At 47.2% G+C, this 26,280-nt stretch overlaps 1 protein-coding gene across 2 annotated transcripts in view; it reads right to left on the bottom strand.

The window, feature by feature from the left end:
- The window catches only part of PLEKHA6 (pleckstrin homology domain containing A6), a 949,845-nt gene that overhangs the window by 372,523 nt on the left and 551,042 nt on the right, over nt 1-26,280 (bottom strand). For both annotated transcript variants that reach the window (XR_014224910.1, XM_082245107.1), the window contains one exon: nt 8,003-8,114. Coding sequence is in view for 1 of the 2 variants with exons in the window: in XM_082245107.1 (XP_082101233.1) it covers nt 8,003-8,114 (112 nt within the window). In the remaining variant the exon portion in view is untranslated. The remainder of the gene's footprint in view (nt 1-8,002; nt 8,115-26,280) is intronic.

Below are 26,280 nucleotides of genomic sequence, written 5' to 3'. Positions count from 1 at the left end.
CTCGAAAGCTCCGACCTCGTGAGACCGTTCAAACGAACCATGCTGTCCATGCAAAAATGACCGCTTGCAAAATCCTTGTGTGAAAATGGGAAAACGGGATCGCCTTAAAGGCTGACACCAACAACCCCAGGGACCGCATGCAGGTCTTCAGGGAGGAGAGATCGCTGTCCCTGAGGACTCTGATCTCGCCCTGCAAGGTCTGAAGTTTCTCCTCCGGGAGGAAATCTTTCCTTTGAGCGGAGTCCAAGACCATGCCCAGATAATGCAGACGCACTGACGGGGTCAGTGCCAACTTCTGGATGTTGATGGTCCACCCGATCTCTTGCGGGGGTTGAAACGTGATTGTCAGACTGCCCGACAGAGTGGCACACGAGCCTGCCCAAAGCAGGAGATCGTCCAGATAACCGAGGATCGCAATCCTCTTCTTACGCAGCAGAGCCAGCACAGGGGCCAAAACTTTGGTGAAAACCCAGGGAGCTGAAGCTAGACCAAAGGGTAATGCCACAAATTGAAAATATTCCTCCGCTACTGCAAAGCGGAGAAACCACTGGTGACCTTTGTAGATAGGGATGTGCAGGTACGCATCCTTTAACCTCCTGCCATCCGCGCTACAGCCTATATACGGCTGCAGCGCGGACTCGAATTTTCGGGAGGCCGTTTTTAAACGGCCTCCCAGTGACACGCCCCCCGCGCGCTCCAGCGAGAGCGCATCGGGGGGAATCTGTGTCGGCCGTGTCCCTTGGACACAGCCGATCACAGATCGTGGTGAATGGCCAATCACAGCGGCCATTCACCACGTGATCAAGCCGTCCAATGAGAGAGGATCTCATATGTAAACATATGAGATCATCTCTCATCGCCGGCGCTCCTTCCTCACACAGAGACTGCGTGTGAGGAAGGAGGGAGAGCTGCACAGCGCCGGGGACACAGAAAAAAGTAATCAGGGCACCGATCACCAGTGCCCTGATTACTAGAGGTACACCAAACACACCTTCAATGCCCACAGTGCCCACCATCAGTGCCCCCCATCAGTGCACACAATCAGTGCCCATAGTGCTGCCAGTCAGTGCCCATCAGTGCCTGCTCATCTAGGCACTGAGGAGCACTGACTGGCAGCACTATGGGCACTGAGTGTGGGCACTGATGGTGCTGCCCATCAGTGCCGCCCATCAGTGCTCATCAGTGCCACCCGCCAGTGCCCATCAGTGCCACCCGCCAGTGCCCATCAGTGCCGCCCGCCAGTGCCCATCAGTGCCGCCCGCCAGTGCCCATCAGTGCCGCCCGCCAGTGCCCATCAGTGCTGCCCGTCAGTGCCACCTCAGTGCCCAGCAGTGCCACCTCTCAGTGCCCAGCAGTGCCACCTCTCAGTGCCCAGCAGTGCCGCCTATCAGTGCTCATCAGTGCCACCTCTCAGTGCTCATCAGTGCGGCATATTAGTACCTCCTCATCAGTGCCACCTCATCAGTGCCCATAAGTGCCACCTCAGCAGTGCCCATAAATGCCACCTCATCAGTGCCCATCAGTGCAGCCTATCAGTGCCCATCAGTGCCGCCTCATCAGCGCACATCAGTGAAGGAGAAAAATTTATTTATTTTCAAAATTTACTCGCAAAAAATAAGAAAAACTTTTTTTTTTTCCAAAATTTTCTGTCTTTTTTCTTATAAAAAATAAAAAACCCAGAGATGATTAAATGCCACCAAAAGAAAGCTCTATTTGTGTGAAAATAATGATAAAAATTTTATATGGGTACAGTGTAGCATGACCGCGCAATTGTCATTCAAAGTGTGCGAGCGCTGAAAGCTAAAAATTGGTCTGGATGGGAAGGGTGTTTAAGTGCACAGAAGGCAAGTAGTTAAAATCGATGGAGGCCAGAAAATCCCCTTGATTTAAAAATGTCACCACCGACCTGACGGATTCCATCTGGAACTTCTGCACCTGTACAAAGTGGTTCAGATATTTGAGGTCCAGGATAGGACGCACGTGCCATCCTTCCTGGGTACCGTGAACAGGTTTGAGTAGAAGCCTAGAAACCTGTCCCGCTGAGGAACCGAGACAATAACGCCCTGTGCGAGAAGATCTTGCACAGCCCCCTTGAGATCCCTTAAACGATCCGGGGACAAAGGGAAATTCGATGGAAAGTACCTGTCTGCTTTCGATCTCGCACCCTGTACGAATCAGATCAAGAACCGATTTGTCTGGAATCAGAGACGTCCAGGGATCCTGAAAGTAACGCAGACGTCCCCCCAACCGAGCCGGGTGAGGGCATCATGTCATGCGGAGGAAGACTTGGCCGTAGCACTGGACTGACCAGCCTTGGTTGTACCCGACCAAGCCTTCTTGTTTCTGCCGGAGGCCTTAAATGGTTTTCCCTTTTCCTGCACCCTGAGGCACTAAAAAGCCCCCAGTGGGCCTTAAAGGAGGAACTGCGCTGACCGCCAGGGACCTTGCCCTCCGCTGACCGGGGCAGAAGAGTAGTCTTACCCATGTGAGACCCTTGATCATCTCATCCAAGGAGTCACCAAAAAGGCGTTCCCCCAAAAAGGGGAGATCAGACACGGCCTTCTTAGAGGCTTGGTCTGCCGACCAGCTCTTCAGCCAGATCATGCAGCGAATAGCAATCCCCACTGCAGACAATCTCACGACCAGGGAAGCCTCATCCAGGGTCGCGTCACACAGATACACCATGGCCTGCGCCATTTGGTCCGTGAGCTCGATGAGAGTCGGTGGAACCGACTTCGGCAGCTGGTTGCTCTTAAGCACCTTAATCCATTCCGTGACCGTCTGAGAGACCAGCATGGAAGCGAACACAGGCTCGAGGAGCGAGCCCGCCACCAGGTGCTTGTGGCGGGAAAGAGATTCCAGGCGCCTGTCCACCGGGTCCTTAAACACCGGGTAGTCCTCCATGGGAACCACCGTGGATTTATTCAACCGGGACACAGTGTGGTCCACTGTAGGGGATACCGTCCAACAGTGGAAACGGCGTCTGCAAAAGGGCAGCAACGCTGAAAACGCTTAGGCACTGCCAGCATGTGCCTAATGCGCCTCCATTGCTCATTCACGGTCTCGTGAAACTCCTCGGGGCAAGACAAAACTTGACCCAACTTGTGGGCTGTGCGGGAGCCAAAGACAACCCGCTTCCCTGACTGTGTGGGCTCATCATCCAAATTTAATGTTTCCCTCACTGAACGAATCAGTGCTGCCACAAGTGCACATTCTCGCACCGCAGCTGAGGACTCACAGACGGACAGTGAGGACAGAGATCCCTCCGGGAGGGCGTTGTCCGCGGAAACCAAATCAGGTCCTGATCAGAAGACAGAGTGAATCGGCCTGTTACTAGCAGTGACTTGGTTCATCACAGTGGTGATGAAGGTGATCCGGAGGGTCCAGATGCACAAATAAAGGCAGAAGGGGAATATTCAACCTGGGACTCCATGTTGGATAAAGTGAAAAAAATGAGTACACTGGCCCTTTAAATTGTGATCGCGGTCCGCACCGCATTTCCGTGCTACAGCTGGAGTCCCCCTTTAATGCTACTAAGTTTCCTGAAAGGAGCAAGGTATGTCTGAGGAATGCCCCAAGAATTAAAAAAGCCCTTATTGTGGCAGCAAACCTGAGAAGCAGCTGCCCTTCCTGCAGTCTTCAGCGTGAGGAGAGGAAGTGACGAAACAGCACTATAGGCCGATGGCTACAACAAAATGGCGCCCATTAGAAAACATAGGAAACACTGGGGAAATGGCAGCCGCCCATACAGCGTGGTTGCCTACACTAATGACGGCACCCAAAAATGGCGCCAAGCCTCAGGAAAATGGCTGCTGCCCTCACACCAAGTCAACCTGATGCCCACAGCCAAAATGGCAGCCAAAAACGGCGCCAATCATACAGGGAACCCAGGAATGAGGCCACAGCAGGGATTCACCTAAGGGGACCCCCCTTTGACAAGGTAACAACCCCAAGACCCCCCCCCCAGGTGTCAGACGCCACTAGAGTGCCCTCAGCGGGAGCGGGGAGGGCAGGACCATCCAGATAGGCCTGGGGGATCCTTGCAGAGAGACACAGCCTGCTATCCCTAGGAGTGGGCCCCATCTTCCTCTCTAATACGGGGACACAGCATCACTCACCATACCATGGACGGGGAGGCTCCGCTCAGAAGCAGCTCGCCTCCCACCCTAAGTGGGGGTGCTGTCAGCCAAGAGGGTACGCTGCAACTCAGGGTGTTCCAGGTTGATGTGTCCCAGCGAAGCATCCGTTCGCAGGCTCGTCCCCATCCGTCACGGGCACCATCGTGGCGAGGCCTGGGTAGACCACAACCTGCGCACGCTCGTAGCCCAGGCAGGAGACCATAAGGATCTATGTTATCCAGTGCGAAACCTCTGTCGCTTGTAGTTCACCATGTGGAATCCCCCTGACACTAGCTAGCGATAGTGAGTAAGGAAAAATAAACAGAAACAATTATCAAAGAAAAGTCCAAGCAGGGAAACCTAGGTACGCTCCTAACACTAGGCAGCAAGAAACTGATAAGTAAGCTGGATGTGTCTGGGGGTAATGTCTAAGGGGACAGCCCCTAAGGGTGTGTTTAGTGAAAAGTTTTTCTAAATAGTTTCACTGCCTAGTCTACTCCTGTAGGTGGCGCATTACCCATTTGTGAGGAAACTATGAAGTGGCTGCGTCTGTCACAGGACATAAGAGAAATGTATATATTTTAACAGGTCACCAGTCAGTGTCCCTGCTCACCACCAAGCCAGTCATATGATGATGCTGTACTGAACTGGGGACATTATGCAGATAAAAATTTGCGGGGGGGCAGTAAAAAAAAAAAAATGTATTTAATTTTTTTTATTTGTCAAAAAATTGTGACAAAAAAATGACAACTTCAATGAACTTGCCATGCCTCTTACTAAATACCGGAGACTGTCCAAAAAAAGTGTAATTTGGGGGGATGGGGTGGTGGTGTATTTGTACTGTCCTGGCAATTTAAGGGTTTCAAGAAATGAGATTGGCTGTTAGTATAAGTTTCAAATACACATACCACAGTTTGTAACTTTCAGGCTCTGTTCACATTTTGGCATCCCTGATCGCAGGCAGAATCGCTGCGATTTTGCCCGTGATCCAAAATCATGGCAAATCAAGGGATACCTGTGCGACTACCATCACTTGTAATGGAACCCCAAATGCGGCTCAATTTTGGCAAGGTTGTTGCTTGATGAAGTACAGTAAAATCGCATAAATAGAATTGCGGGGTGCCTGTCGCCCAAAATAAGTTATTTTACTTCTTTTTTGTTTATATGATAAAAATCCTAGTGGTGATCAAATACCACCAAAAGAAAGCTCTATTTGTGTAAAAAAAAAAAAAAAGAAATGAAATGTAATTTGTGTACAGTGTTGCACGAGTGCACAATTGCCAGGTAAAGTAGCACAGTGCCGAGTAGCAAAAAATGGCCTGGTCATGAACCTTTCGGAGCTAAAAGTGGTTAAGCACTCTGTGATAAAAATGTATTATTTAATACAGATACATTTGGTTTAGTCTCCGTTACAGTCCACTTAAGTCCTTATTCCATTTTTTCAAAGTATGGTTATATACTTCACTATTATTTTTTTAAATCAGACTCTTTGCTTAAAGTGTTACTAAACCAAGGACCCTGCATTAACTACTGTATATCTGGTCTCTGACAGTGCACAGAACATGTAAATGCAATTATAAAATAAAATTCACCAAAAAAGAACTGGCTCTTTAAACTAGAATTTTAGTAGCACAGGGACGGTGATGACCTCCCACTGAATCACACTGCCAATACAATGTGATTACTCAAAATACTGATAAGATGCATAAATATGAGATAAATGAATAAAATCACATAAATTAACATCCATAAAAGTCCATAAAGTCCATTAATAAAGTGCATAGAGCATATTAAGGTGCATTCATGAGGAGTCTAAAATGTAAAGTGCAGACATGCAGGATACATGGTGTAAATTAAAGGACCACCCTTGCTTGCCACCCCCTTCAGTGCAGGGACAGATGTCTGAAATTCAAACTCACCAAAAATCAATGCCTATCCACTCTCATGGATTAGGCAGCCACAGCGTTAGACAAAACAGGAAGCTCCATCCAGATCACTGCCCTGTGCTGCAGACACTCCTCTAATATAATGTATGCGGAAGATATAAACAGAAACCCTTCCATAACGTGATACCGTTTAACCTTCTCCCATCCGCGCTACAGCCTATATACGGCTGCAGCGGGGACTCACATTTTCGGGAGGCCGTTTTTAAACGGCCTCCCAGAAACAGTCTCCCCGCGCGCTCCCGCGAGCGCGCATCGGGGAAAATCTGTCGGCCGTGTCCCTTGGATCATCTCTCCCTTGGATCGTCCAATGAGAGATGATCTCATATGTAAACATATGAGATCATCTCTCATCGCCAGCGCTCCTTCCTCACACAGAGCCTGCGTGTGAGGAAGGAGGGAGAGCTGCCCAGCGCCGGGGACACAGAAAAAAGTAATCAGGGCACCGATCACCAGTGCCCTGATTACTAGAGGTAATCTCCAAACACACCTTAAATGCCCACAGTGCCCCCCATCAGTGCAAACAATCAGTGCCCATAGTGCTGCCAGTCAGTGCCCATTAGTGCCTGCTCATCTAGGCACTGATGAGCACTGACTGGCAGCACTATGGGCACTGAGTGTGGGCACTGATGGTGCTGCCCATCAGTGCTCATCAGTGCCGCCCATCAGTGCTCATCAGTGCCACCCGTCAGTGTCCATCAGTGCCACCTGCCAGTGCCCATCAGTGCTGCCCGCCAGTGCCCATCAGTGCCGCCCGCCAGTGCCCATCAGTGCCGCCCGCCAGTGCCCATCAGTGCCGCCCGCCAGTGGCCATCAGTGCCGCCCGCCAGTGCCCAGCAGTGCCGCCTCTCAGTGCTCATCAGTGCCGCCTATCAGTGCTCAGTGCGGCATATTAGTACCTCCTCATCAGTGCCACCTCATCAGTGCCCATAAGTGCCACCTCATCAGTGACCATAAGTGCCACCTCATCAGTGACCATCAGTGCAGCCTATCAGTGCCCATCAGTGCCGCCTCATCAGCGCACATCAGTGAAGGAGAAAAATGTATTTATTTTCAAAATTTACTCGCAAAAAATAAGAAAAACTTTTTTTTTTTCAAAATTTTTTGTCTTTTTTCTTTTTTTTTTTGTAAAAAATAAAAAACCCAGAGATGATTAAATACCACCAAAAGAAAGCTCTATTTGTGTGAAAAAAATGATAAAAATTTCATATGGGTACAGTGTAGCATGACCGCGCAATTGTCATTCAAAGTGCGAGAGCACTGAAAGCTAAAAATTGGTCTGGATGGGAAGGGGGTTTAAGTGCACAGAAGGCAAGTAGTTAAATAACAAGATTTATTCAATAACTAAAAGTATCACACTCACTTTTCCAAAAAACAAATACACATAGCTCTATTATGGGGATGAGGGCGCTGGTAAACCTGTTGTAAATGTCCGCGGTGAAAGCCCGACTGAGTGGTCTCCAGACAGTCCTCTCCCTTGCCCTTTGTGATACTTTTAGTTATTGAATAACAGAATTCAAGAAAAAAAAAAATGTCAGTTTCTAATACTACATCTGACATTTGTACGGTTTACCAACCATAATACATAATAGTGAATACATACTTTTGTTGCCCAGGGAACTGTAGGGATAAGGCCATTTTGCAACCATCTAAGTCACACTAAAGCAAGAAAACCTGTTGACTAAAGTCAAGTACTGCATCATACAGGGATACCAGATCCTGCGCCAGCTGGTCTGTCAAATGAATGCGACAACAGTCTGGACCTAAAGCTCTATAACAGTTGTGGGGTATACCTAACAGGTGAAGCAACCCCCTTTCTTTTGCTTTACAAACCAGTGTCCAATCCTCCTATAGGAACAATATATCTAACAATCAATCTATCTACAATGCTGTGTCCCTAAGTTAACAATAGACACAATTTGAGTTTTTGAACTTACTTACCTCTGTGTTTGGCTGTGTCTGTACCCCTAGAGGGGTTATTTTTTCTAAGTCCTTCCATTACATCTTGAATTCTCCAGATTTCTCTCTGAATGTGTCTGTTCATTAGCTCATTCTGAGGAATAAACAAAGGATACAAAACAGTTTGCTCTGTCTGCTGCAATGACACAAATCGGTATTAAACCCAAAAACAAAAATGTAATATTTTTCAGCTTACCACCATTAGATGTGGTGGCTGTATTATTTTATATAATTGATACACACCTCCTGTAATACAGTGCCTCCACTCTGGATGAAGGAGCACAGAGACAGGAAAATAGCTAGTCTTGGGGGGAAGGGGGAGATAGATGTAGTAGCAGATATAGATACACTGGGATGGGCTGGGTAAACTAGAGTGGGTGACTGGGGACAAAGACAAGGCAAATTTATTAATTACTTTCTTCAGCTCTGTGTATACAAAGGAGCATGGGGGACTTGTGACCATAATGAGAATTGTATTGACACAGCCCCAAATGATCCAAAGTGGCTCAAAAGTGATATGGTCCATAAATATTTAGACAGAATAAAGGTGGATAAAGCACCTGGACCAGATGGCATCCACCCACACATATATTTAAAAAGAGATCAAAGTCTTTGCCAAGTAACTATAGACCTGTTAGTTTAACTTTTATAGTCGGGAAGATACTAGAGAGTTTAATAAAAGACCACATAGATGAGTTCTTGCAGAAAATATTTTTTAAACAACAGACAGCATGGATTCATGAAAGACAGAAGTTGTCAAACAAATCTAATTTCTTTTTATGAGGAGGTAAGTAAAACCTTGGGTAGAGGGGAGGCTGTGGACGTAGTATACTTGGATTTTGCAAAAGTGTTCGACACAGTTCCCCACACACATGGCTAATATGTAAGGTAAAGTCTACAGGCTTGGAAAGATCAGTTTGTAAATGGATAGAAAACTGGCTAAAAGATAGAGTTCAGAGAGCAGTGGTTAATAAATCTTACTCAGAATGGTCTAAGGTTATCAGTGGTGGTACCCCAAAAGGTTCAGTGTTGGGACCCTTACTTATAAATATCTTTATAAATGATATAGGGTCAGGGATTAAAAGTATCATTTCAGTTTTTGCAGATGACACCAAGCAGGAGAAGCAGTGTCCGAATCATGAAGCCAGATTTCAGTAACAGCAAATAGATTAACCACTTCCCGCAAATCGACGTCCTGTGCTTGAAGAAGTGGTTGTACCGGGTGATGTCTGCAGCTAGAGGCATCACCCCGGTATTGTTTTTTAGAGCCGGCGGTGGGCTTTCTGGAGATAACAACCCCCTCTGCGGCCGCTCTGCCCGGGTCTCCCGCCCCACCGGGAGACCTAAGCAACCAGCCAGCATGTCCGCCGACTGGTCAGAGTCCCGAACTAAGCTAAATTAGACTTCAATCAGGTCTCCAAACATGTAACCCGGAAGTCACGTCACAACGTGACGTCCGGGTTACATGTTCGACTGCCAACAGCACCGATTGAAAAAAAAGTGTCCTAATTCAAAAATGCCGCATTTTTATTACTTGTGAAGTGCAGTACAGGGGTCTGGGGTCTTTCAGACCCCTCCATAAAGAGTACCTGTCACTGCCTATTACTGTCACAAGGGATGTTTACATTCCTTGTGACAGTAATAAAAGTGATCAGATTTTTTTTTTTTAAACAGTGTTAAAAATAAAAGTAAAATAAATAGGAAGGAGCAGCGGATGTAACAGGATTTGTCCCTCCTGCTCTTCGCCGAAGATCCTGCATTTAATCTATTAAAGCATGCCCGTAACACCCTTAATATTAAAGTGATCAACTGATATCGGTTTTTCGTTGCCGATACCAATATTTTGGTGATCGCATATCGGTATCGGCCGATATTTTCACACATTTAAAATTTTGCAAAATAAACACAAAATTTCGACACAAATCTGTTAATAAACATGTTAATCTTTATTTATTAACATTTTTAACATTCTTCACACCTCAACTGCATGAAAACTGATAGGAAAAGTGCACTTGCAGGGACATCAGTTTCACATCATCTGCATTAATGGAATGCATATTGCATAATAAATAAACTGCTGCATTACTGCACTCACTCACTCACTGCAATAAATCACTACTGCAGTGCAGTCAGTGCAAAACTGCTAGAAAAAACAGCTAGACAACAGCTACACAGTATATTGGACTGGAGTCAGTGGACGACCTCTGTAGTAGGGCACTCACTGCAACTACAGCAGACAGTGCAAAACTGCTAGAAAAAAAGCTAGACAGTGGATTGGATTGGACACTACTCTTTTACTCATTAGTGACTCTGACTCTGACATTAGTGACTCTGATCTTGTGATCGTCCTGCGACCGTTTGTGTCTGTCGTGAGTGAGTTGCCAGCATTCTCTGGTTGCAGCATAGCCTTTACTTTGTCAACGACCTTTTGGTGAAGCTTTGCCAGCTTTCGGTTCAATAATACTTCTCACTCTTCAGTGTGGCTCAAGTATGGACATCAACCGCTGAAATCCTGAGTCAGACACCATTGTAAATGGCTGGTTATCGGTGACAATCATCTCTGTGATTACTCTGTCCAGCATTTGGGATCTTCCATCTGAATCTAGACAGTGACATGTATTTTTTTTTTTTTCACAAACATATCTGTTTTTGTTGCCTGGGATAGTGGAGGAGGTATTGAATCAAAATCACATTGATATTAATTTTGTTTTATCTGTGGTGCATGATACAATTCAATATGATGAACTCTTAGATGGGCCCAAAGATTTGACATATTTTTGTTTTTTGCTGTTACTGACCCCATGCTTATGTTGTTTGTACATGTTTTGCACACTGCTGCTTTTCCTGGAGAAGGTTGAGATGAGAAATAGTCCCAGACCACACTTTTACTTTTTCTCTCCTCACCCATCTCCATTTCAATTTGAAAGACACAAAAAAGATTTATAAAATAGCTTGCTGAAGTTGCTGCTCCTGCTGGCACTGGCACCCTGTTGTGGGTTGGTGGCTGACACCTGGCAGTGTGGGTTGCTTAGATAGAGTCCAGATAGGAGAGACCACTCCAGGTGGGATGGGTATCAGGTGCCGGTCGGATCCGCAATCTAAAGTCGTATGAAACAAAAAGAGATGACCGCACTCCGATGTAAATCAAAATTGGAGTATATTTATTCCACATCAAACAATAGGCAAACTTGAAAACATCACACTGTGAGTGCAGGACAAAAAGGCAGACGCGTTTCACGACTTAGAGATGTCGCTTACTCATTACCATATCTACACATACATATATATACACATGGTAATGAGTAAGCGACATCTCTAAGTCTGCCTTTTTGTCCTGCACTCACAGTGTGATGTTTTCAAGTTTGCCTATTGTTTGATGTGGAATAAATATACTCCAATTTTGATTTACATCGGAGTGCGGTCATCTCTTTTTGTTTCATACAGTGTGGGTTGCTTGCTGGCACCCTGTTGTGGGTTGGTGGCTGACGCCTGGCAGTGTGGGTTGCTTGCTGGCACCCTGTTGTGGGTTGGTGGCTGACGCCTGGCAGTGTGGGTTGGTGGCAGACGCTTGGCAGTATGGGTGGCTTGGTGTCACCCTGTTGTGGGTGGCTTGCTTGCCAGAACACTGTGGTGGCTGGCTGGCTTGGTGTCACCCCGTTCTGGGTGGCTGGCTGGCTGGCTTGGTATCACCCTGTTATGGGTGGCTGGCTTGCAGGAACACTGTGGTGGCTGGCTGGCTTGGTGTCACCATGTTATGGGTGGCTGGCTTGCAGGAACACTGTGGTGGCTGGCTGGCTTGGTGTCATCCTGTTATGGGTGGCTGGCTTGCAGGAACACTGTGGTGGCTGGCTGGCTTGGTGTCACCCTGTTATGGGTGGCTGGCTTGCAAAAACACTGTGGTGGCTGGCTGGCTTAGTGTCACCCTGTTATGGGTGGCTGGCTTGCAGGAACACTGTGGTGGGTGGCTGGCTGGCTTGGGGTCACCCTGTTCTGGACGGCTGGCTTGCAGGAACACTGTGGTGGCTGGCTGGCTTGGTGTCACCTTGTTATGGGTGGCTGGCTTGCAGCAACACTGTGGTGGCTGGCTTGATGTCACCCTGTTCTGGGTGGCTGGCTTGCAGGAACACTGTGGTGGCTGGCTGGCTTGCTGTCAACCTGTTATTTGTGGCTTGCTTGCAGGAACACTGTGGTGGCTGGCTGGCTTGGTGCACCCTGTTATGGGTGGCTGGCTTGCAGGAACACTGTGGTGGCTGGCTGGGTTGCTGTCACCCTGTTATGGGTGGCTGGCTTGCTGAAACACTGTGGTGGGTGGCTGGCTTGATGTCACTCTGTTGTGGGTGGCTTGCTTGCTGGAACACTGTAGTGGGTGGCTGGCTAGCTAGAACACTGTGGTGGGTGGGTGGGTGGCTGGCTTGCAGGAACACTGTGGTGGGTGGCTGGCTTGCAGGAACACTGTGGTGGGTGGCTGGCTTGGGGTCAGCCTGTTGTGTGGGTGGGTGTCTTGGTGTAACTCACTCACCCTGGCCTGTTGTTGGTAGCTGGCTTGCTGGAACCTTAAGTTTGTTCTCCTCTTCCATTGCCCCCAATGCCCACAAGACTACACCTCAAAGCCGAGAAAGGGAATTTGTATGTTTGTCACTAATTATAAGGAAGAGGGCACATGGAGATGTGATATTGAAATACACGCTTTACTACGAACTCTATTTGATATATGCTGGATACTGCACATGTTTTGTCCTGGAATGTCCGTGGACTTAATAAACTGATAAAACAAACATCAATCCTCAGGAATTTTAAACGTCTTAAGGCGGACATTATTTGCCTGCAGAAGACTCATATACCCTCCTCCACACCCTCTTACTTTTCTACACGGCTATGTAGTCAGCAATACCATTCTACCTATTCCTCATATTCCAGAGCTGTAAGTTTCTTAGAGAAACATGGTACTCAATTTATGTGTAGTCAAGAAATTTTTGACCCATACGGTCAGTATTTTTTTTTTTTTTTAATGTGTAATATTGCTGGGTTATCCTGTTTGATTGCGGGTGTGTAAATCCCCTTTCTGTTCTCAGCTGAAGTTCCTAAAATACTGGCGAGGTATATGGCCTGATTCCCAGATGTAACGCTGCTGCAATAACCTGCTAGACACAACATGAACTTGGGCTGACACATGTGTGGAGATTGCATCACCCTCACGTTAAACAGTTCTCTTGCTACTCTGCTACGTATGAGGGTCTCTCAAGGATAGACTTGGGACTGGGGAATGGCTCACTCCTGGCTCTCCTTGCCTCCTCTGGCTACGAACCCAGGCATCTCTCGGACCATTCCCCCTTTTGGGTAGACATTACCATCCCTTCTACTCCTAAAATACATAGCTGGAAATTTAACACGTTCTGGTTATCACTATTTCCGAACCCAGACCCAGTACCTGGGCTGTTAGCCTCCTTCTTTAGCCACAATATTAATTCTTCCAAAACGGGTGTGGTATGGGACGCAGCTAAAGCTAATCTAAGGGGTCAATTTATACACATTATTAATGAAATTAAAACATCCACCAAAGCCTGGGAGATGCTGGTCCTTGCGGAAGCTGGGAGGACAGAGGAGGTGTATATTGCCAACCCTTCTGAGTACACAAAACAGGTGTGGCTGGCAATCCAGTCACTGTCCAAGACAGTGGAGACTCAGTTGGCGGAGAATAAGCGCTTCTTTTTAAAACAGAGGCATTTTGAGGAGGGAGAAAATACGGGTCATATGCTGGCAATAATAGTGCATTCTCAGCAAGCTCCTTCCTATATCTCTGTCATACAAGACTCTCAAGGACTGTTAAAGAATTCCACTCAGGATATGCTTCAGACATTCCGCACATTCTATATGGACTTACAGTATCTCACAAAAGTGAGTACACTCCTCACATTTTTGTAAATATTTTATAACATCTTTTCATGTGACAACACTGAAGGAATGACACTTTGCTACAGTGTAAAGTAGTGAGTGTACAGCTTGTATAACAGTGTAAATTTGCTGTCCCCTCAAAGTAACTCAACACACAGCCATTAACGTCTAAGTCACTGGTAACAAAAGTGAGTACACCCCTAAGTGAACATGTCCAAATTGGGCCCAATTAGCCATTTTCCCTCCCCGGTGTCATGTGACTCATTAGTATTACAAGGTCTTAGGTGTGGATGGGGAGCAGGTGTGTTAAATTTGGTGTCATCGCTCTCAATCTCTCATACTGGTCACTAGAAGTTCAACATGGCACCTCATGGCAAAGAACTCACTGAGGATCTGAAAAAAGAAATTGCTCTACATGAAGATGTCATAGACTCGAAGAAGATTGCCAAGACCCTGGAAGTGAGCTGCAGCAGGACAGGTTACACTCACAACAGGCCTCACCATTGAAACTTTGGTGAACTCCATGCCCAAGAGGGTTAAGGCAGTTCTGGAAAATAGTGGTGGCCACACAAAATATTGATGCTTTGGGCCCAATTTGGACATTTTCACTTAGGGGTGTACTCACTTTTGTTACCAGCGGTTTAGACATTAATGACTGTGTGTTGAGGTATTTTGAGGAGACAGCAAATTTACACTGTTATACTAGCTGTACACTCACTACTTTACATTGTAGCAAAGTGTAATTTCTTCAGTGTTGTCACATGAAAAGATATAATAAAATATTTACAAAAATGTGAGGGGTGTACTCACTTTTGTGAGATACTGTATACTCCTCTAAGATTCTTCCCACCGATTCAAAAATTAGCTCTTAGATACCTGCTCTCTGCCTCGCCTGTCGGCCTCAAATACACAGATGCTTCATGCTCCTTTGATGGAGGAGGAGTTTAGGGAGGTGCTGAAAGTCACACCTACTGGGAAATCTCTTGGAGCAGATGGCCTTCCGTCTGAGGTCTATGGGCAATATGCAGAAAAACCGCTACCCTTGTATATAATACTGCATTACAGACAGGGTCGTTACCCCAATCGATAAACAAAGCCATAATTATACTACTATTGAAACCAGGAAAAAATAGATTTTTGTAAAATCTTACCGTGAAATCCTTTTCTCTTAAGCTCATTGACAGACGTAGTCCTCGTTGATTAATAACAACTCGGGTTATACTGCCCTCTACAGGAGTAGGACTAGACAGGAAAGAAAACGTTCTGGCAACACCCTAGGGGCAGTCCTAGAGAGTATATCCTCTCACTTCCTGCTACAGAAAATCAGTTATGTCACAAAGCAGTGTTTAGAGAATTTAACCCAACCCAACTCAAAAACAGAGGGGCGGGTACTACGTCTGTCAATGAGCTTAAGAGAAAAGGATTTTACGGTAAGATTTTACAAAAATCCATTTTTCTCTGTCGCTCATTGACAGACGTAGTCCTCGTTGATTAATAACAACTCAGGACGTCCCAGAGCAGTACCACAAATGAGGGGTGGGCTAACAGAAATCAAAATCCAGAAGGCCAAACCGGAGCCAACCAGAAGCATCAAGGACTCATCGAGCAAAAAGATGAGACCTAAGTGAAAAACCCAACAAACCCTTGAGATAGACCAACAGTCTCCTCAGATTGCGGCCTGCAGAACCTTGCGGCCAAAAGAGGCATCTGACGATGCCATCACATCAACTTTATAAAATGATGTAAAGGTATGAACCGACGATCAAGTCATCGCCTTGAAAACCTGGATCGCTGACGCCTGATGGCGGAAGACCCAGGAAACACTAGGCGCCCGAGTAGAGTGCGCCTTAACAGGGAACGGAGGATTCCGACCCTTAATAGAATAAGCCTGTACCACCGTCTGACTGGTCCATCTAGATATGATCGCGGCAGACACAGGCAACCCCCTTCTAGGGCTATCCGTGCTCACAACAAGTGAGTTCGTCTTACGAAACAAGTTCGTAGTAGTCAAGTGTACCCTGATTGTCTGAACCCCATCCAAGGAGTGTAATCCCAAGGATGGCTAGTCTTAGGACACGGGGAAGGTAACACAATATTTTTATTCAGATGAAAACTCTGAAAACCACTTTAGGAAGGAAGGATGGATTCGGAAGAAGAACCACCTTATCCCTATGAACCACCAGATATGGGGAACGACAAGATAATGCGGGCAGTTCTGACACCCTGCATGCAGAAGTAATGGCCACCAAGAAGGCCACCTTCTGGGATAATGTAAGCAAGGGAATCTCCCTAATATCTTCAAAGAGAAGTTTCTGAAGAACCGACCACACTAAATTAAGATCCCAGGCGGTAAGGGTGCACGCACTGGCGGAGCCAGATGTCGCACCCCCTGGATGAAATTCCGCACCAAGGAATGATTAGCCAAAAGTTTCTGAAAGAAGATTGCTAACGCTGAAACCTGACCCTTGATGTGCTCAAGGACAGTTTCTGCTCAACCCCTTGTTGCAGACAGACCAAGATTCGGGTCACCGAATAGGTATGTGGGGGAAATCCAAGAGATTCACACCACGCAATATAAGACTTCCATGTGCTGGAAGTCGCTTTCCTTGCTTTAACTAGAGGTAGGAATAACTGAAGCTGACACTCCCTTGTCCTTCAGTACCTGGGTCTCAATGGCCAGGCAATTAAGCCAGCGATAGTAAAACAAGATGGAAGATCGGTCCCTGAGACCGCAAATCCTCCCTGAGAGGAAGTCTCCAAGGAGCGTCTGCGACTAGCCTCACCAAGTCGGCGTAACAGGCTCGAGGAAGTCAGTCCGGAATTTCCAGATAACTGGAATTACCTCCACCTCTATCCTGCAAAGAAGTTCCCGCAGTAACTTGAGAGGATGGAAGGCATGCCGTAGCTGATACTGCCCCCGCGGGGCTATCAGCGTTTCTTCTGCGTCCGCTAGAGGATCGCGGGTGCGAGCTACAAACCTCCGCACCTTCCTGTTGAGCCAAGTTGCCAACAGATCCACATCCGGGGTGCCCCAATGAAGGGACAGCTAGTGAAAAAAGCTCTGGAGGAAGAGGCCATACCCCTTGATCCAGAATCTGATGGCTGAAATAATCTGCCTGCCGATTTCCCACCCCCGGAGTGAACACTGCGGGGAAATCCGGAACAAACCGTTCCGTCAAATGAAAGATGCTAGTCGTTTCGATGGCCACCAGGACACTCTAAGTGCCCCTTTCTTGACATAAGTCACGACCTTGGCATAGTGCGATTGGATCCGAATCGGGCTGCTCTAGAGCTGCTCGGTCCAGTAAATCAGACAAAATCTGATCACTCTCAGTTCCGATACTCTATTGGTAACCTGGATGCTATCAGAAGGAATGACTTCCCCTGGTTGAGCATCGGAGACTTCCTGGTCCGCTCGCTCAACCGGATCCGATTGTCCAAGAAATCGGAATTCTGATTCCATTAGAAAACAATCTCCTTCAGGAGAATTCGGGTATGAGACTGGGTATACGGTACTGCCTCTAAGAAGGCCACCATCAGTCCCAGCCAATTGACGGACAGCAACATCCGAATCGTTGACTGAACCTTCTGGAGTTTCTCCGCAAGGAGAAGCTTTCTTGCCCAGGATGTATCCAACATTAGGCCCAGATAGTTCAGTCTCCTGGTGGGAACCAGGGATGATCTTTGGGAAAGCGAAGAAAACGCTGATGTCCTGCGATGATGGGGATATAAGGATAGGCATCCTAGATGTCTATGGATGCCAGGAAATCCCCCTGATGCAGTGAGGCCACCACTGTTCGGATGGACTCCATCTTTCCCCAAGTCCAGAAATTGGACGCACCTTGCCCTCTTTCCTGGGCATTGTGAACAGGTTCGAATAGAACCCCTGAAACCGTTCAATGTTAGAAGGGAAGAATCGAACCGGTGGAAGTGATCGAAACTCTATCCTGTATCCTGACCGTATGACCTTCCTTTAAAGAGGGATTCCTCAAACGGATAGCGCCTAGCCATGCGTTTGGAAATAACAGGGGTTCGTTTCAAAACTACCCCATTTGGGTAAAGGAAAATCCTTCGCCTTTTGTTAGGCTAACAAGTACCAAAAAGGAATCTCAGTCTCAGCTACCTCTGCCGGTGTAACCTCAAGACTAAAGGTTTCCTGGACGGACACAACTAGTGCATCCACCACTCTTGTGCTATGGCGGAGGCAGAAACGTTCTCTTCACTGCTGAGGAGACATTACCTGAGACAACAGCCCCATAAGAGGGACCTGCAGCTGCATTGACCAGCTCTGAATCCGTATCTGAAGTATCAGATAAAAAATAGGGGTAGGCGGGGGTCACTTCTTGACCCCCGTCCCTGACAGGCCACCTCCACCCGGGATACCAAAGACTCAAACTGCCGAAAAATGCATTAAAAACAAGTGGGGTACTGGAGGGTCCTGCGGCCACCTTGAGGGGATCAGGTGGGGATACCTATGCGGCAGAGTCAATGATTATACAAGACATTTGCCAGCGACAAAAAAATGACAAAGTAAAAAACTTTTTTTTTTTTTTTTGTAATCCCCCAGCGCAACAGCGCCCCTCAGTGTTACCTGCCTTTTTGGACCCCACAGAGAGAGAGAGAGAGAGACCCAAAGGCTCATCCCTGATCCACAGAAGTTTTCTATCAGCTTGCTCAGTGCTGTCCTGTTACAGACAGGAAGTCTTTGGCCCTTTTTCTGGGTAAAGGAGGCGTCTCCGCCCCTTAACACGCCTTCCGGCGCCTCCCCCTGGCTCCACGAGGTGTTTGGCCTCAAACATGGCCGCCCCCATGCTGGAGACACGAGGCTACGCCAATATCGCGGCCTCGTGCGATCTGCCAGACAATGGCGGCGGCCTGTACAGGATTCTATGTTCGCCTGCGGGAGTATCTCGGCCCCACAACCTTCACCTTGATGGTGATAAGCCTGGCCGGCGGTACCGGACCCTGGCGGGCCGCAGTGGGCCGTCGGAAGGCAGATCTCTGCCCTTGCTGGAGGAATGGCGATCTGGACTGCAGTGATTCAGGCATTGGCATCGCCCTGTGAACACCTCTGACAGGTAAGATACCTCTTGCTTCATTAGTAGTGCCCATTCTAGTACTGCCACTGACTTCAGTCACCTTTACAGTTTTAAAATGACATTAGATAGTCAGCTCCCAAACCAAGCCTCCTGGTTTCTGTTCACAAAAATCACACTCAAATTGGGGGATCTGTGACCTGTTAAAGGATAGAGGGGAAACCCATCCTACCATTCCAGAGAGGGGCCCGCGTTCACCACAAACCCGTCAGGGGGAAAGGGGGAACATACTACTCACCATACCGGAACCAGGCCACTCCTGACAGAACCCCTCTCCACCGGGGTGGGGGGGCTGTCGACCAGTACGGACGCCGTGACTCTTGGTCATTGGCGTTCAAGCGAGACGTTTAACTCGCAGGGTCAGTCCCCGTCCAGTGGGACTATGTCGCAGCCGACCCAGCGCGGAGCTATGGCCTGCGCGCGCTCGTAGGCTGAACTGGGGTGACCACTGGATCTCAACATCCAGCCCGTCGCCCAGTTACAGCTTGCTTGCTTGAAGATCTCACAGGAACACTGGAGAAAAAAGCTGTCTAAAAAAAAAAAAAATCTTTCTAAGAAAAAAATCCTGCCAGGACCGAAGATCCTAGCAAGGCATCTAGGTCTTTACTCCTAACTAGACAGAAAAAAACTGATTTGCTGTAGCAGGAAGTGAGAGGATATACCCTCTGGGACTGCCCCTAGGGTGTGGCCAGAACGTTTTCTTTCCTGTCTAGTCCTACTCCTGTAGAGGGCAGTATAACCCGAGTTGTTATTAATCAACGAGGACTACATCTGTCAATGAGCGACAGAGAAAGATGCTTTACTGGCTGACTCATATAAGCCTATCTCCCTTCTTACGGCTGATGTCTAAATTTTAGCAAGGATAATGGCAACTAGATTAGCGAAGGTCATTCACAAAATAATCCATAGAGACCAGTCGGGTTTTAACCTTCACGCTCCACAGCATAAAATATTAGACGACCCTTCATGAATTTACAATTGTACATAGACAATACGGGAAATAGGGAGATTCTTTCCCTGAATGCTGCAAAGACCTTCAACAGTGTCAAATGGCTGTATCTGTGGGAGGTCTTGGAGCACTTTGGGGTGGGCAAAACTTTTTATTAAATTGATTTGTGTGCTGTATGCAACCCCTACTGCTGGCATTCGAATCAATGGAGAGCTGCCGGGTCCCTTTGCTTTACATAGGGGTATCAGGCAGGGGTGCCCCCTATTGTTTGCCCTTGCTCTGGAGCCTCTGATGGCACGTATTTGTACGTCCCCAGGCATGGTCAAATTTAACGGGGTCCAAAGATAGCCAGAACATCATTGTACGCTGACGACACATTACTGTGCATCACAAAAGTCTTTACAGAAGGTTATGACAATGACTGATGATTTTGGAGCACTACCCAGGTTTTCCATAAGCTGGGACAAATCAGTTCTCATGCCCCTGGACCCATTACCATCATGCACTTCATTGATACAAATAGTATCCACCTTCAAATATCTGGGCATACACATTTCTCCTGATCCTAATGATTATCTTAAGGTAAACCTTCTTCCAATGTGTAAATTTAGAGAGAATATCCTGGCGTAAACTCCCACTATCCGTATTTGGAAGAATAATTTTAATTAAAACGTTGTGGGCCCCTCAACTATTACCGTGTTTCCCCGAAAATAAGACCGGGTCTTGTATTCATTTTGGCTACAAAAAACACACTAGGGCTTATTTTCAGGGGATGTCTTATTTATTTCCATTACATAAAAAGTCATGTCATCATGACGATCTTAATGTGGTTGTAACCCTAACAAAAAAAAAAAATCCTGATCCTTTAAGGCATGATAGACAGCACAGTGCTTGCGCCGTGTTATTTACCCCTCTCTTTGTTTTAAAAAACCTGGACTAAAACAATAAAAATACAGCGCCGCTAGGCGCTCACGTGACCCACCGGAGCTCTTTTTCCCCACTTTGAGCATTGCAGAGTGAGGGGCCGCTGACATCAACCGGGAGGAGAGGAGAAGATCTACGATGGGTCATGTGAGCACCCAGCGGCACTGTAAATAAGGTATTTTCCACAATAAAGTTACAAAAGGAGATACACTACACATTATATAATCTTTTTACAAAACAGATTACATGTTTTTACGTTGACTTTACCTAGGGCTTATTTATGGGGTAGAGCTTATAATGCAGCCATCCCCAAAATTAACGCTAGGTCTTATTTTCGGGGTAGGGCTTATAATGCAGCCATCTCCAAAATTAACGCTAGGTCTTATTTTCGGGGTAGGGCTTATTTTCAGGGAAACAGGGTATACATATTCAATAATTCTCCAATATGGATATCTCGGAAGTGATTTGTTCGCATAGACTCCTAGTTTAGTGAATTGATTTGGCGAAAAAAAACAGCAATAATTACTATGTCTTTACTACAAATGGGTAAGAAACAGGGAGGTATGGTGGTTCTGAAATACAGAGTCTACTATTTAGCTTCCCAAATACAACAAATTGGGAGGGTGGGGGTCATATGGATCCGAAGGACTCTATCAGGGCCAGGCTTATGCCGGGGAACTCTGCATAGTCAGCCCTAGCACACTTGGAGGCAGGATTTACCCATATAATTAATAACACTCCAACAGTAACACTTCTTAAAAATTGTGGTCATGTATCAAGTTAATTTTGGGTATCCGGGGTTTCTTGCCAAGCACCTCAATATGGCAAAATTCACAATATTGTGATTTGATGAAACTAGAGGTATTTGGTCAGAGGGATTTTTCAGACCTACAAAAATAATTTGTACTTCCTGGGACTCAATTCTACAGGTACCTACAATTGAGATATGCTCTTAATTTCCAGTCCAGGTTATCTACACTCAAGTTAACAGAACACCCCTTCCTTTATGATACACTAATGGCACAAGACAAAAAGGGTATGATATCCAGGACGTACTACAGTATATTTAATGCCTTGCTGAAAAAAATTACACTAAAATGTAAAAGGGGTTGGGAGAGAGATGTGGGCAGCATTGACGGTGACACATGGGAACTATGTCTGTCTATGACTCTGGTTTCAGTGTCAGCCTAGCAGAAGCACTCACATATTTTTCTGTTGCATAGAGCTTACAGAACAACAATTCAGCTGCATGGGGGGAGTGGGGGGGAGTAAAGACACTCCTCTTTGCCCAAAATGTGAACAAGAGCAAGGAGACTTACTACATATGATATGGAGATGTCCCAAGTTATTCAGATACTGGTCGGAGATCATAGGCACTGTAGCGGAATGGACACTAAGAGTGTGATTTGTGTTGGAAGAGTGAAGGAGCAGTGTCCCTCAGGAAATGGGTGGGGGTTTGTTATTGGTAAATACCTGCAGTCTATTGTCTATTGTTCCTGTGAGTAAGGTTATTATGGGATGTTCAGCCGTGTGTGTGGGATGGCTCAAAGAGGGAGGGGTTTTCCTAGATTGAAGATCCCTTGTGTTTTCAATAAACAAACGTAGTCTAGTTTGACTCTCAGAACTGTGTGTCGTCCAGTTACTGGGGGGGTTTTGCCTTGGATATTTTAGCACTTCCTCAGCTTCAAGGATGATACAGCGGAGATACCTAGGCTGGGTATTGGAGCTCCGTTACATTGGTGGCAAGCGGTCGGATACAAGCCTTGCAGCAAGAGGAAGCAGCATTCGTATGGATTTGGATACATAAACGGCAACGGGAGAACCGCAGTTTGTACAAATTCGGTTACACGAATGGAAGTGTGAATGGAGACGAACTATGCTGGATTAAAACGAGCCACGTTAAAGGATTTGCTGGAAGCGAGAGGGAAGATAGCCAGCAATAAAACCAAAGCCACGCTGATTGCAGAGCTGACCGAGGAGGATCGGGCACGCAGTATGGCTACGGAAGCCATGGATACAGAATTTGACAAAGAAGTGAAACGCAGGCTAGCGTTTTATGGAGAAAACCTCTCAATAGAGCGGATACAGGCAACGTTAGCCCAAGTGGATGCCTTTATCACAGCAAGAGAGGACCGGGAGAACCAACTCCGGCTGGCAGAGCAGCGTGCCTTGGAGAGACGGCCAACTACTACACAGGCACCAGAGACAAGATTAAAGGTACCACATGATGCCTTTAAAAAGTTTGTGGAAGCAGAGGAAGAGATTGATGGCTTCCTGCAAGATTTTGAACGGCAATGCAGGCTGTACCAAGTACCACTAACAGACTGGGTACGGATCCTAGCTGGTAAACTGTCAGGCCGTGCAGCAGAAGCCTACAGAGCCGTGCCAGAGGAGGAAATCTCAAGCTATAGCCGGGTAAAGGAAGTGATTTTGGCAAGATATGCCATCACCCCAGAGGCGTACAGGAGACGCTTCAGGGAAACCAAGAAACAGGAGAAGGACTCCCACACTGAATGGGCTTGCCATATGCAGAGGGCAGCCCAAGCCTGGCTACAAGCCTGTCAGGCAACCACAGCAGAAGCGATCGCCCAGCTGATTTTACTGGAACAATTCTATAATGGACTAAACCCAGGGGTACAGGAGTGGGTAAAGGACCGCAAACCTACCACTCTCCCTGAAGCGGCCAGGCAGGCCGATGAATATCAGGATGCCCGCAGGCAATCACAGATTAGCTTCAGTCCAAACCCCAGACCGCTGAACAATAACCCAGGGTCACCAGCACCACAAAGATCAGGACTAATCTCTAAGCGCCCAGAAAATCTATACCACGGGCACAACGGAGTGCAGTGCCATTTGTGCAAGGAATTTGGGCACTATCAGAGAGACTGCACTCAGAATCGGAACCACGCTTCATGGATTCGAACAGGACCCCCACTACCACAGAGGGGGCGAAACTCCTCCAAACACCAGACACCCAGATACCCGTCCCGCAGTGGGGTACAGTGCCACAGGTGCAAGAAGTTTGGGCACTATCGACAAAACTGTACCCATAGCAGGAACCAAGCTGCAGGGATCCGACCAGGATCACCCCCTTCAGCACGGACAACGGTCCCCTACTATGCCGCAGAGGTTCCCCCAGTCGTACCCAGGTTCAAACCCACCGAGGAGCAATTGGGTACCCTTCACGAAGCTAACCTGGTGCAAGCCACTACGGAGAACCGACAACACCATCTACAATCCGTCCAGTTAAATGGAATGCCCGCGCAAGGTCTCCGAGACATGGGAGCTACTCTCACCTTGGTCAAACGACACCTGGTCCCAGATGCCGCTCGAACTGGAGGCTCAGTAGTGGTACGGATGGCAGGGGGAGCAGTACATCGGCTACCCACTGCAAGGGTCCACTTGAATTGGGGTGACGGGTCAGGTCTGATCGATGTGGGGTTGATACGGGAGCTCCCCACCGACATCTTACTGGGAAACGACCTAGGCCAGTTGCCCTCAGAATTCCTGCCAGTCCAGATCCCACGCCCACATCACAGAGACCTACTGGCCTTCTGAGGTCCAGACACTTTAATGTTTGTATTGGGAGCAGTATTGAGCCAGGTTGGAGAAGATGGCAGAGAACAACCCGTAACCTACTTGAGCAGAAAGCTTCTGCCCAGGGAAAAGAAGCTTCAGCCCTACTTGTATGGACAACAGAATGGCAAGGCTGACGGGTTATCGCGACAAACTGAACTGGAAAAATGATCTGTGAGTATTCCCCGGACATCCCCAAGCCGATCCGTTATGGATCAGACTGTGTATGCCGGCTTGTTGTTAAGGGGGAGCAGTGTAGCGGAATGGACACTAAGAGTGTGATTTGTGTTGGAAGAGTGAAGGAGCAGTGTCCCTCAGGAGATGGGTGGGGGTTTGTTATTTGTAAATACCTGCAGTCTATTGTCTATTGTTCCTGTGAGTAAGGTTATTATGGGATGTTCAGCCGTGTGTGTGGGATGGCTCAAAGAGGGAGGGGTTTTCCTAGATTGAAGATCCCTTGTGTTTTCAATAAACAAACTTAGTCTAGTTTGACTCTCAGAACTGTGTGTCGTCCAGTTACTGGGGGGGTTTTGCCTTGGATATTTTAGCACTTCCTCAGCTTCAAGGATGATACAGCGGAGATACCTAGGCTGGGTATTGGAGCTCCGTTACAGGCACTATTTCACTAGTCTATAATTTTCAACTTCCAAGAGACCCTGTGATCTTTTTATTGGGTGCTCTGGAAGAAGAGTCTTTGGGGCCAAAAGCACATGTGGTGGTGCTGCTTTTACTATTCATTGCTCGCAAATTGATTGCCCGTTACTGGATGTCTTTGCATGTCCCTACTAAGAAACAATGGGTGGAACAGGTGAATACTTCACTTATACGTGAAAAATTAACATACCAACACCGTAATGTACCTAAAAGATTATTTTCCCTGTGGCAACCATGGCCAGATGTTCCAGGCCTAACGCCACATCCCCTGATTCTAAACAGACTCCGTAGAGCTGAGGAAAACAATACTGAGGAATCATAATACTGGTTGAGGGAATGTTTCACTGGGTTTTCTATTTTTCATCCCCCCCCCCCTTTTTATTTTCTAAAGTTGAAGTTATCTAACTTGTAGCATGTAACTTTTTAAATAGCACTCCTACCGGTTTGCACATCTTTCAGATATTGGTATTGCACACTACTTAAGAAATATATACAAGGCATGACCTTGATGTTTAACCACTTGCCGACCGCCGCAAGTACATATACTGCGGCAGTCAGCCCCGGCCAGGCAAAGTGACGTACCGGTACGTCACTAGCCTGTCACTGGCTTATGAGCCAATAGCTGAGGCGCGCGCCCGCCCCGGCTCGTTCCCTAACAAGTCAGTGCGTGTGACCGGCGGACCCGATGTCTGCCGGTCACTCGCGATCGTTCGCCGGGGAGGGAGAAAGGCAGGCGGCTAATGTAAACAAGTTGCCTGTCATTCTCCCCTGTGTAAAAATGGAGATCAGACGGTTCTACTATGTAGGACCATTGATCTCTGTTTTTACAGTAGTGGCCATGTCCATTCACAGTTAGAAACATACCCCTAGGACACACTTAACCCCTCCCTCTCCAATACAGTTAACCCCTTCCCTGCCAGTGTCATTTTTGCAGTAACAGTGCATATGTATAACACTGATTACTGCAGTAATGTCACTGGTAGCCCCAAAAGTGTCAAAAATGTCAGTCAAGGGTCCAATCTGTCCGCCACAATGTCGCAGTCCCGCAAAAAAAAAAAAAATCGCAGATCGCCGCCATTACGCGTTAAAAAAAAACACCAAAAATTACAAAAATCTTTCCCTTTGTTAGTAAACGTGATAACTTTTGCGCAAACCAATCAAAATACGCT

This window comes from Pelophylax lessonae (genome assembly GCF_965119305.1).
Source record: "Pelophylax lessonae genome assembly, chromosome: 2".
NCBI classification, from domain to species: Eukaryota; Metazoa; Chordata; class Amphibia; order Anura; family Ranidae; genus Pelophylax; species Pelophylax lessonae.
This window is presented reverse-complemented; position numbering and strand designations above follow the sequence as displayed.